The 12,980-nt window shown below is 40.7% G+C and overlaps 2 protein-coding genes across 2 annotated transcripts; both read left to right on the forward strand.

Annotated features, from left to right (window-relative positions):
* The first annotated feature begins 2,891 nt into the window (after nt 1–2,891).
* LOC112137537 (nucleoredoxin-like protein 1) lies at nt 2,892–7,116 on the forward strand. The gene is made up of 4 exons (XM_024259895.2): nt 2,892–3,040; nt 5,095–5,360; nt 5,444–5,533; nt 5,978–7,116. Exons 2-4 carry the CDS (start codon nt 5,125–5,127, stop codon nt 6,345–6,347), a joined length of 696 nt encoding a protein of 231 aa, XP_024115663.1. The 5' UTR covers nt 2,892–3,040; nt 5,095–5,124; the 3' UTR covers nt 6,348–7,116.
* A 1,215-nt stretch (nt 7,117–8,331) lies between these two features.
* LOC112137611 (nucleoredoxin-like protein 1) lies at nt 8,332–11,125 on the forward strand. The gene is made up of 3 exons (XM_036214187.1): nt 8,332–8,894; nt 10,385–10,474; nt 10,570–11,125. The coding sequence occupies exons 1-3, from the start codon at nt 8,659–8,661 to the stop codon at nt 10,904–10,906; spliced, it is 663 nt and encodes a 220-aa protein (XP_036070080.1). The 5' UTR covers nt 8,332–8,658; the 3' UTR covers nt 10,907–11,125.
* The last annotated feature ends 1,855 nt before the right edge of the window (nt 11,126–12,980 follow it).

Here is a 12,980-nt window from a genome sequence, read left to right on the forward strand (position 1 = left end):
GGGTGAGGTCTGGGTGAGGTCTGGGTGAGGTCTGGGTGAGATCTGGGTGAGATCTGGGTGAGATCTGGGTGAGATCTGGACATTTTCTTTTTTCTTAGGGTGCCCTAAACTATTTTTTACTGGTATACCAGAGACAGTTTAGGATGGATTTATGGACACGGACATTCAGTGTTATGAGTTTATTTTGGGCTATTACTTTTTATTGTTCTGTGGGAGGGGGAAGTGTTTTATGTTGTTGAAAAAATCAAGAAAAATCATTTTTGAATAGCTGATTAAAAAGTTTTCATGTGATCCAAAGTTGGAAAAGCACAAAGTTATTCATTCATCTCTGAAGACATTGGATGTTCAGGTTTTCTGTTTTTGTTTAAATAACTTAATGTTTGTTACAACCTCCAGATTCTTCTTCTGACAGGATATTGGCTCTGAACCACAACTCCTCGTCTTTTTGAAGCGTTTCTCTTAAAGTCCTACTCTGATTATCTATTGGAAAAATCATCCCTACACAGTGGTCATTTAGCAATGACTATGACATTTTAGCCAAAATCCTCAAACCTGTGGCATTTTCTTTTTGATTGATTGATTTGATTGGTTTATTTCAAGCATAGATTGTGAAAAATTCAGGGGAAAAAAAATAAATATTTCAAACTCATTACAGAAATAATGAAATGTGTTGACTAGAAAATAGAAAACAAGCAAACCAAAAACAAAACACACTAATGTCACATTTGGTTCATTCATTTCTGTAATTATTAACTAAAGACAGTAGACTATGATTGATTGCTTGAAACGAAGTGGGGAAAGGCGACGATATATAATCCCACCCCTTTTTAGGTATTTCATTTTACAGTTTTGCATAGTAATCCGGTTCTGATCAGATCAAATGCAATTTTGTTTTTTTCATTTTTCTAGGACATAGTTTCTGCAGAGCAGCAGGAGTTCATTAGAAATTCACCTCTGAGTTGTGGGTGGGTCTGTTAGCACAGAGTAAGCCATCAGCATTTCCCATCATCCATCTGTTTACACCAGGGGTGTCAAGCTCATTTTGGTTCTGGGCCCACATCCAACCCGTCTGATCTCAAGTGGGCCGACTGGTAACATAGTAGCAAGATAACCTCAGTCAACTTATCTGTAGCTTTGTTTTTTTCTCAGTTGGAAAAACTTCCTCAAACAACCTAGTAGCCTTATCAGTTATTATTTGAGCTATTATTATTATTATCTTTTTGACAACAAGATTTTGGTAGTTGTGGTGTCCGACCTGATCATTTTTGTAGCAACAGCAGTGAGGCTAGCAGAGAACCAAACTGCATCTCACCCCGAAGTGGCAAAGAAGTGCTGTTTGTTTCTTGATCTCTTGTCATGTCTGTATTTCGTTTCCTAGTGGTGGAATTGAGCATTGCGGTAATTTCCCTCAATAATCATAACTCGCCATAGGAATTGGCTACAAACTTGCTATTTTTCTCAACATCCTTATATGTTTTTCTCTTCTCGACTGGGCCAGATTAAACCAACTGGAGGGCCGGATGCGGCCCGCGGGCCGGATGTTTGACGCAGCTGACTTAGACCTCCATTACAAAGAGGAACATGGTTTTAGTGTAATGTAGTGCTCCAGATTCACCGCTTTTTGAATTACTCAGAAATTCAATTTTTAGCATAATTGTCCTCCAACATCAGAAATACGCAACAAGAGTGATAGCAACACAAAGTTTGGTTAACAGATTTTAACCCCATGTACAAAAAATCCCCGGCAATGTGCTACAGGCACCAGCTTAACAAATGTCTTTGGCCAGGCCAAAAGAGGCTATGAAGCTCTTAGAAACACTGATACGAAGGATTCTCAGAATCTCTAAAACAAAAACAAGAGCGATGAGTTGACTCCGAAACTTTTGATGAGCAGAGAATGGGGCTTCAGGAGTCCTTCCTAATTACTGCCAAGGTTTTCAAGTCCTGACGGATGTGAAACACAGATTCAGTTACCAGAATCCTCTTCAAGTGTCAGAGGTTGTTTTTGTTCATACGACTGCATCTTTAGAACATCTGAGACCTTTTCTGGTAGCATCAGCATTCCAACATAAGCCCATCAAACAAAATGGGGGATGATAAGTGTTCCTGGCATGAAGAAACGCTGACATTGTGGGTGAGCGCTAGGTGAAATGCCAGCAGCCTGCCACAGTTGTGAGAATTCACAGTAGGAGATAATTTGATGTCATCTGTTGTCTGACTGACAGATGGACTTTCACTGGCACAGAAGCGATGGGCCTCCTGAGGGGCTAAAAAGCTTTGGCATGTGTTCTGGATGCTCATAGGTCCATGTCTAAAGCATGCTAATGCTTATTAAGCATGGCGGTGTGTTTTTGAGTGTGCAGGCATTCATGTGCACAGACACACGTGTCTGTGTGACTCAGACTAATCCTTCTGGATCTCTTGCTCTCCCACCTCTATATTTACCTCTGAGATTAAGCGGGGTATTTAGTGTGTGGGCCTCGCTCCAGACCACTAAGCATTTTGCAGGGAAATAAAGATGTCAACTTCCTTGTTTCCCTTTCACTCATGTTTTGGCGTTAAGCTGAAGATTCAGGGTGACACCTTCCAGAGGATGAAAGCAGCATCCAGCTCCAGCAGCTACCTGTGGCTCTGAGGAAAAACCCTGGATTGGCTTCATCGGTGAAGAAAACAGTCTTTCAATCATCGTCTTCCCCTGCTTCACGTCTGCTTTTACCTTTCAATCCAATTTGGTTTTCTTTCATCCTTCCTTTCCTCCCTCCCACTTCTCTTTAACTAATAAGATTTCTGCTGGAGTTGCATTGGCTGTCTACTCACACGTGTGCAGAAACGACCTCCACTCTTCAGCTGCAACACTAACACACGTCTAAGTCTTTGGTCGACTACAGGGAGTTAATTAACCAGATTGAGAGAGAAGAGAGTGAAAATAACTAAAATTACACAAATGAAAGCAAGGAAAACCAAACAAATCAAAGCAATGTTTTGAAATAAGAAGAGTTTTGGACATACAGGATTTCTTGTGGGAGTGGAGGCTTTCAAGGTGAGGCAAATTCTTTATGTAGCTTCAGTTGCAGGAACGCTCTGTGCAAAAATCCTCATCATTTCTCCAGAAATCAGATGGAATCCATTAACCTCAGGTTGTGATCGTTTTGAAACAGATGTAAAGATGTGAGTTTTGATCTAAGCGAACCAACAAGAGTTCCTTCTGTGGTTGTGATGTCCTCATGTGTTGGTCTCTGGCACAGTGTGTGTTAGGGTCCAGAGCTCCAGCAGTAGAGAGCTGACCAAGTTGATCACTGTTACTTTTGAGAGCAAAGTGTATGGATGAAAATAGATGATTTACATGGAGTGTTGTGCTGGGAATCATTGGAGCTTGTGCATCCTGGTCCACAGCAGAAGATTCCCAAAGCTCATTTTCAGAGATTGGAGTTATTTCCAATCACAGAATGTGACTGACCAGAGAAATCCAAAGCATCCCTCTCAGTACAAAATTCATCACAAGTTCCCAGTCAAAACTCCAAATTATATCTAATGCTAAATCGATGTAGTCTCAAAGTAATAATGAAAGAGTTCACCACTGGGATGCCAATCCAAACATTCTGGTATAATCCTGAGTCAGTTCTCATGCATCAGGTCAAAACGTTTGGAGGGAAATGAGTAAAAAATTAGGGCAGAAATCCAGAAACAGGTTGCTTTCCAACTACAGCAGGGGTGTCAAACTCAATCGGACAAGAAGCCAAAATCCAAAACACACCTTAGGTCACGGGCCGAACAAGATAAACTTTTATAGAACACTCTAAAGCTAAAACTTTTCAACATAATTATGAACTACATAGATAGCATTACCTGTGATAATGCTAGTGTGAATGCTGTAAGCTGAATTTGGATGAAGATGCTGGTGCTGATAGATGAAGATCTGAAATTGATAGCGGAAAAACAGAAGCTGATTGCTGAAAACACTTAAGCTGATAGCTAGCTAAAATGTCAGCTAAACGCCAAATTAGCCAAAAACTGAAAAAAAAAAAAAAAACTTCAGTTTGCCAAAGCGGCTAGTCCGTAGCTGAAAAAATAGCTAAATTTAAAATTAGCCTAAAAAACTGAAAAAAACCCTAAATTAGCATTAACAGCTAGCATGGAAATATAAGCCTAACTCTGAAACAGCCTCAGAACCAAAAAAAGCCTGAATTCGCCAAAACAGCTAGCATGTAGCTGAAATATCTTAGTAAATGCCAAAATAGTCCAAAAAGCAGAATGCCAATTTTTAAAACTTTAAAAGTGTAACTTTTTAGCATAATTATGAATCATAAAAAGACAGGAATATTATTACAGAATAAATCAACTTAAACATTAAATAACTTTCAATATTTTACTCTCCATAAAAATATATTTTGTCAAAATGATACAAGTTAGAAATGAGCTCAAGATAACATCGGGTCATTAATAACAATAAATAAAATGATCTGGAGGGCCGGATCCGGCCCCCGGGCCTTGAGTGTGAACCTGTGAACCACAGTAATTAGTGAAAGATCAGGCCAGACGAGACGTCCTTCATGAAAAATGACTGAATGGTCCGGCACCATGAAGTTCAGATAATTGGTACCTTTAAGGGCATAATCCAGTTTAAATCAAATCATATAAAAATATCAAACTCATTATCAGTACTTCTGTCCTATTATTTTTTAGGTTTGAATTGTTCTTAACGAGAAGCGGACTATTTGATATGCAGTGACACGTTGTCATGGTAACGGCTATCGAACCTGCAGCTGGTAAATGAAGACTAACCAGTGGAGGAAAGTGGTATCTATGCTAAAGGGATCTAAGCATCATTTTAGAGGTTAAAGTTCACCTCTTTCTGCTGTTTCTGTTCAGATGGTGAAGATAAAGTTTGTTCCAAAGATGCAAATGTTCTGTCAACTTTATGCCAACCTGGTAAAAAGAGATGTGTTCTGTTCCAAATCCCTCTCCCATCATCTGTTGATCTATTTTCAGTGTTCCAAAAATCTGTGTGTTTTTCTAGGACATAGTTTCTCCAGAGCGGCAGAACTCACTCTCAACAGATTTTTTTAATATCGGTTTCAATTTCTTTCCCTGCAGGGTTTTTAAACCGAGCCCTCCTCCTTCATCATGGTGGACCTGTTTCTAAATCGAGTCCTGGTAGAAAATAACTCGGATCAGGATGAACTCAATACAGAGCGGGAGATCATTGGGATCCTGGAGAACCGCATCATCTTGCTGTTCTTTGCATCCATGGACTGTGAGAAATGCCACAAGTTTGTGCCGGTCCTCAATAATTTTTTTAAAAGACTCAAAGATCCAGCTTATATTGAATACCCGAAGTTGCTTGCACTCATATACGTCAGGTTCGTGCTGTGGTTTTTCTCTTTTGCAAATTACTTTTTGTCCTTATGTTTTATCCATATTATTTCTATTCTGATTTCTCCAGCTTGGACGAGTCGGAAGAGCAGCAAGAGAGATTTCTAAAAGAAATGCACGAGAAGATGTTATTTCTCACCTTTGATGACCCATACAGAAAGTAAAAAAAGGTTCATCCCAGCCAGCAAGGCCGAGTGGGCCGCATGTGTTTTAAAAGTAGGCAGGAGTGTGGGCCCCAATTGGGTTTGTTTCCGTGGTGGCCTCACCTGTGTTTTGCCTACATTGGCTCTCTGCTGCCCAGGGACTGACAGCCTAGGCGGCAGCCCTGCTAGTTCTTCTGGCCCCTTGGTGCGGCACTGGCTTGCTCTGCAGTGGAGGTTGCTGCGCTGTCCACCAGGGAGCTGACTAGAGTTGTGAGCTAGCCCACCGAGTGTCCTCTTAAGTCAATGTGGGCAAACACAGGAGGACCACCACAGAAACTGCAGACAAACCCAATCGGGGCCACATTTTCTGCCCACTTTTAAACCATATGGGGTCACTTGGCCACTGGATATCTGCTTTTACGACAAAGCTTTTCTAAGCTGCTCTCTTCTCTTTTGCTCAGGGAACTGCAGAGCATTTTTAAGGTAAAGGACGTCCCATCAGTAGTGGTCCTGCGCCCTGATGGCTCCGTCCTGTCTCCAAACGCGGTCCACGACATCCACCGTCTCGGCACCAGCTGCTTTCACAGCTGGCAGGAGTCGGCTGAGATCGTGGAGAGGACATTCATGCTCAATGAGGAGTTCGATGACCTGAACCTCCGCAGTGCCACTGACCCTGTGAGGAGGCTCAAATACAAGACGGAGGACGACAAGAGAAGAAAGAGATGGTGGAAGTTATGGGGGAAAGAAGATGGAAGCGGTGAGAAGGAGAAAGATGAGACGCTGGGTGACAGAAGGAAGGAGCCAGATAAAGGAACGTGGAGAAAAAGATGAAAAGAATAAACCTGTAGACTCAACCAAATGATTTAAAATAATATTCCTGTTCCACTGGCCTAAATGCAATAATCTATTTATTCTAATGAGGCTTGTGTTTGTCTTTTTTTCTAATTATTACTAGTAAAATGATTCATATATAAATATATCAACTCCATCAGTACTTTGAAGTTATTTTCCTGTTGTTCACACAAACTCACGTTTTGAAGCCGATGCCAAGAGTTGTTCATTTAAAGAGGCTGAATCAAAGGATCATAATGTGTCGTTGGAATGTGTGTTTAAATAAAATGTTGCCAAAAATGAAGACACTTTAGAATCAGAAACAGGTTTTATCTACAGCTTAAGATCCATGTTATTAAACAATGTTGTTAATAAAAAAAAAATGTTATGGGAAATCTCTGTCTGTGCAAAGTTCATGGGACAAACGAATGAGGCGTCACCGGTCACGCTCAAACACAGAATCTTTAACGCACTGTAACTTTTCAACCTGCAGATTCTGCTGGAATTATCGTGTTAACGGTTGCAAAGTTGCAGTAAATCAAAAAACTTAAACACTGGAGCTCTTTACGTATTTTTACAAGAAAAGTTCTCTAAAAACTACTGTAAATCCACTCTACAAGTGTAGAGAACAGTTTGTACCAATGCTACAGTGCATTGGGTAGACTTCTATCAGTCTATCCATTCACTAACTTAACCTCACTGCACATGTAAAGTGGATGTTGATCAAAGCGGTCCAGCCTCTCTCTTCTAGACCACTTCTGCAGCTTCCCCAGGAGAAAAAAAACTGAAGGTAAATGGTTTTTCTACCTTCCTTGAAGGCTCCACTGTTGCCAACCAACCTCTAACCACCAGGAGAAAGGTGGGGTTCATCAACCACTCTGGGCTGCAGCCACCCCCACAACAAGGCATTTCCAGGTTAAATCAGAGGCATGATGATGTAAGTCTTCCATCAGGCCTCCCCCTGGTTGAATATCCTTGCCACTCCAAGCTGGTGACGGAAACATCCAGAATTCCAGAATATTCTCAATCCTGCAAGGAGCACACAGGTATCACATGAACAGCACTAACGGGCTTCATGTCAAGTCTGTAGGACGTAGGGGCTGAAAAAACAAAGAATCCATACGATACGCCTGTGTCTCACTTCACCCTTACTCAACCTAACCTGTTGAAAATGTGGGCAGGAGCAGTTCACTCACTTAAAATGTTGTGCAAGCCACCTGCGTGCTCCGTACCTGTTTGCCCAGTTTGGTCGTATCCACCCGTTAGGACAGTTGTGATTAATACCTCACTTCCAGCTCCAACCAAATGAAATCAATTCAGTCCCCATTTCTTCACAATACGGATGCCGCCATTTTGGAACCAGACCTTCTCAGTCAGTCAGTCAAGGTTTCTAAGGCAACCACTCTCACCAATCAGAAGAAAAATATAACCAAACAAATAAGATTAACAGGAACTTGTTCAAAGAATGGTTATTCTGACCAATAGAATGTCTGTGGGATTTTAGCTTATTGGAGCCAGCAGTACTTCCGCCAGAGGGGAGGAGTCACCCTGTCCAGTTCCCATTTTGCAGTTGCAATACTCATTAAAACTTGCCTGTGACCACGCCACACAATGCAGGTCAAAGAACGACCTTCCCATTTCTCATGTTCATAATGATTACCAAACAAGAAGCTCCAACAGGGGCTCACTTCAGCTGGTTTTACTGTTACAGATGGACACATCTAGTATTCTTCCTTATTAGGAGAGCCGTGGTAATCACGTTTCTACTTTCATATCCACAGAAAGGCTGAGCGCCGGCTGTCATCTTTCAGCCCCTCCCTCGTGGACAGAGGTGGTGAAGACAGAAAAGATTAGAGGAGGAACTTTGACAGCAGCCAGGCTGAAGAAGACAGACGTAATAAAAGCTGAATCCTGAAGACACGTCGGCCGAACCGTTGAGAAAAGCAGCCAAAGGAAACATCCGATTTTCCAGTTCTGGAGGACATAAAGGTGAGAGACAGAGAGGATTATCTGACTGAACAACAAACAAGATTATATGGGATTAATAGAAGTGTGACTGGGTGGATGTGAGTAAGAATACTCATCAAATGTATGGAACAACACTGTGAAGCCACATCTTTGTTTTTAGAAACCAGTCTGTCAAACTTCATTGTGTTTTTTTGCAGGTTAATGTAGTTAGTTCTTTCTGAAACCGTTGGTTCTTTTCTGTTGGTTCTTTCTTTGGTGTTCTGGTCACTTGAACTGATGTAATCAATGCATGTCTGTTTTGTTTAAATTCGTCCACTGATATCCCCCCTAGCATCCCTTCAGGATGGTAGATTTATTCTGCGATCACGTTCTGGTGAAGAACAACAAAGACCAGGATGAGCTGGACACCGAGCGGGAAATCGTCCTGCGCCTGCAGAACCGAATCCTCATGCTCTTCTTCGCCTGTGCTGAAAGCGAGACCTGCCAGCAGTTTGCCCCCACGCTCCATGACTTCTTCAAAAAGTTGACGGATGAGTTTTACGTGGAGCGGTCCGCTCAGCTGGTTCTCCTGTACATCAGGTGCAGTATCTGCAGAGGCGTCAGTCACCGTGTTCCTGTACTTGACCTGCATGTTCTGGACCGTTCCATCTTAAACTAGTGTGTCTGTAATGTAGGATTCCACACAACAACTAGTCACTTTGAGATTGAAACAGTGCTGTTTTCACTTCTGTGAGGTTCTCTGATCTGGATGCAGGATGTTCATCCGTTATGTTCAGGATGATGTTCAGGATGACGTTGGGACTCACATCAGTGTTTTTATGGTTTTACAGAATGATGAATGAACTTCATTTCACCTTAGATTAGCTTCTCCTTACAGGAAACTTTTTATTCTTCATATTTTATCATCACATTAATCAAATGAGTGGAGGATTATTTGAAAGTCACTCAGATTTTCACGCACCTTTAGATTAGTTTTCCTCTTGGCTTTCCATTTGTATTATATAGGATTCTGTTGATCATCTTTTGTGAAAGTGTTCCCAGTGGTCTTCATTATAATGATGCTGTTTTTAGCCTTTAATATGAAAGTTCAATGTCTACTAATCAATATCTTCTGCGTGTCCTCCCTGCCTTGATGATACTTGTTCAGTAGACATTAGCTGCGTTTCCATTACACATACTAGAAATGTCAAAAACACAGCTAGTCTATTGACAGTCACAGATGCTCATAAGAATCCTGTTCAGCTGTACTAAAAAAATAGCCATTCTAGCAAGTGAGCAGCTGGACAGGATCCATTCAAGTTTCTGTCATCCTCATCCGTCAAAGAAGACGTCTGCGTCTTATTCAGGCTTCAAGCTGCAGCAGTGAAGCTACAGATGAGGCGATGAGGAAATCTTGGTTGGTGATTTTACGGAGGAGTTGTGGATCCAATGATTCTGTATGATATGCGACTTATAATGAGCTGTGACGCTGTGAGACGTCTGGTGGCGCCCGCTGTGCAGCGCCAGGGAAGACACTTCAGAGAAGTGGACTTCATTTGAAAAAAGTGTTTCCATTGCAGTTTTGCAAAAAATGTCCCCAAAAACGACCTCCTCTAAGTGTAAAAACTTTTTTTCGATAAATGTGAGATTTTTTTTTTTCATTGTGGTGTTTCCATTAAGAGAATTTATTATCGAAAATCCAATTTGCGCAATTTCAGAGTTAATGGAAACACAACTACTGCAATGGAGCCAAGATGTAGACAATGGATGCAGAAACATATTTTTGGCACAAATGGAACTCCATACAGCCCAGACTCCGCCTTCAGTGGCCTCAAGGTAAACTGAGTTAAAGAGCCCTGCTGAAGATGCTGCATTATAGTCATTTTAGGGGTGAAGTGGTTTGATGCATATTTGCATCAAAAAGCGTCGAGGTGTTAAATATAATTTTGTTATGATACGTCTCTCCACTGACAACTTTTATGAGTTTTATTTGTGTAGATTAAAAGGTCAAATAAAAAAGCATGTTTTGGAAGTGAGGAATAATGTTGCCGTTTATCGTACCTCAAATGACCTGAACGTCTCATCCTCAGTCTAGATCAGTCAGAGGAGCAGCTTGAGAACTTCCTGAAGGAGCTCCCCAAGAAGTCTCTGTTCCTGGCTTACGACGACCCCTACAGGAGGTGTGTGGAACCAGCGGGTCCGTGTGGACGACCTGCTGGTGAAACTAAGCATCTGCATTCTTAGTGGATGTAGCAGTGACTGTGTGTGTCCACAGGGAGCTGGAGGCCATGTTTCACGTAGAGGAGCTCCCCACTGTGGTGGTGCTGCGTCCCGACTGCTCCGTCCTCATCCCCAATGCAGTGGAGGAGATAATCCGCCTCGGCCCAGACTGTTACCAAAACTGGCACGAGGCAGCAGAACTTATTGACAGGAACTTCCTCATAACCGAAGACTTCCAGGACAAGTCCATGCGCAGCTTCAGTGACCCCGTCAGAAGGCTGAAGTATAAGGTGGAGGATGAGAAGAAGAAAAACAAGGACAAAAAGCAAGCATGCACCGATGACAGGGAGGCAGAAGCAAACGATAAAGATGACGGCCGGTCCCTGTGGTGATGCAGGCGAACTGGACTGAAGTGGTTCTGATCAGGAGTTTCACCGTTTGTCACCGAGCCTCACATGGTTACTCAAGTGTAAGTTTGTTTGGCCAAAGAAAGCATGTAGGACATGTAATGCACTCAGCTATCTGGAGTCAGCTACAGGTCACTCTTTAACCCTTTAACACGTGTCAAAGTCAAGGCCCGGGGGCCGGATCCGGCCCTCCGGCAATTCTATCCGGCCCTCCAGACCCTTCATATTTATTGTTACTAATGACCCGATGTTATCTTGTTCTTATTTCTAACTTGTATAATTTTGACAAAATATATTTTTATTGAGAGTAAAATATTGAAAGTTATTTAAGGTTTAAGTTGATTTATTCTAGAATAATATTCCTGTCTTTTTATTATTCATAATTATGTTAAAAAGTTACAGTTTTAAAGTTTTAAAAAATAGTCATTCTGCAGCTTTTTGGACTATTTTGGCATTTACTAAGATTTTTAGGCTATTTTGGAGTTTAGATAATGTTTCAGCTACATGCTAGCTGTTTTGGCTAATTTAGGCTTTGTTTTTTACATTTTTTATGTAAAATTCATCTTACAGCATTCACACTAGCATGATCTCAGGTAATGCTATATATTTAGTTCATAATTATGATAGAAAGTTACGTTTTAAAGTTTTAAAAATCTAGTTTTAGATTGTTCAAAAAAAGTTTATCCTGTTCGACCGTGACATAAGGTGTGTTTTGGATTGGATTGGATTTGGATTTTGGTCCCTTGTGCGGTTGGGTTCGACACCCCTGCTTTGACGCCGGTGACACTTAAACACAAAATCTTTAACACACTGTAACTTTTCAACCACTTTTCTCCTTCAGAATCTACTGGAATTATTGTGTTAATTAAAAATTACAGTAAAATCAAACAACACAAACGCCGGAGCTCTGGTGTTAAAGGGTTAATGCACACGTCATATTGATGCCAAAAGTAGAGAAATGAGAAATCCCATGAGTGCTAGTCGTTAGTTGCGTTTACATGTGCAAAATGTCTTTAATCGGATCAAATATTGGATTAGAAAAACGTTTTTCAATTATAACAAACGCTTTCATACGACACAGTAGTTAGTACAGTAATTGTACTGTGTTTCCTTTTACAATGATATGACTGTATTTTCATTTCCAGTTTATTTACTGATAAGAACAAATGGTAAATAAAATGTATTTTCTGGTTCACTTACAACCACTTCTCCAGCTCTTTTGAGTGAAGGTCATTTTCACCTGTTTGCTTAGTTCATCTTAGACCATGTCTAACCTGATTGAGTTCTTAGATCAATGCAACAGCAGACAGACATTCAATCCTTCATTTTACATCACTGAACAGTTTCAACAGCTGTGTTTAGTTTGGTTTTAGCCTAATTCCTAAAAATCAAACCTTACAATAATTGTTAAGCGTACCGATACTTTCAACCAGACATTTCTTCTTTTTTCACACACATGATTAGTCAACATTGGCCGTGCTTGCTTTATATATGATGAACATCTATTAATACTCAAGTACATTATTACTACATTTCTTCAATGTTTGTCAAAAACTTAACAAAAACAGTGGAGAAAGTTTTTAGACTGAATTAGAAAGACACAGTTCTTTAAGGAATTGAACCTTTGATCTTCTTATTGTAAAGCCATGATGCTGACCACTGAACCACTAAACCACCATGTGTCTCTGAGTACATTCAAACCAAAACTATTGTCTTTGGGTGACATCTGACTCACTGTTCAGTTCAAATGTAATAAATATGACATAAATAATAAATATTTTTCCATATTAGAATTTGGGTGGCTTCAATTGTTCAAATGTCGCCAGATGTAAAGTGCAGGAAATGAATCAGTGTTGAACCTAGTTATGTCTCAGCTTGTTCTATGCAGTTTTAGAATCAAAGTCAAAAGTGCTGCTCAGCAATGCACTGTGATTGTAACGTGTACCATCTAATCAAGACAACATGCATCATTAGAAATTAATGAATAATTCAGCACCATTAAAATAAATGTGCTCTTTTGTTTGGCGTGTTCATGGAGTCTGACTTTGTATCCAAAACA

Source organism: Oryzias melastigma, linkage group LG1, assembly GCF_002922805.2.
Source record: "Oryzias melastigma strain HK-1 linkage group LG1, ASM292280v2, whole genome shotgun sequence".
NCBI classification, from domain to species: Eukaryota; Metazoa; Chordata; class Actinopteri; order Beloniformes; family Adrianichthyidae; genus Oryzias; species Oryzias melastigma.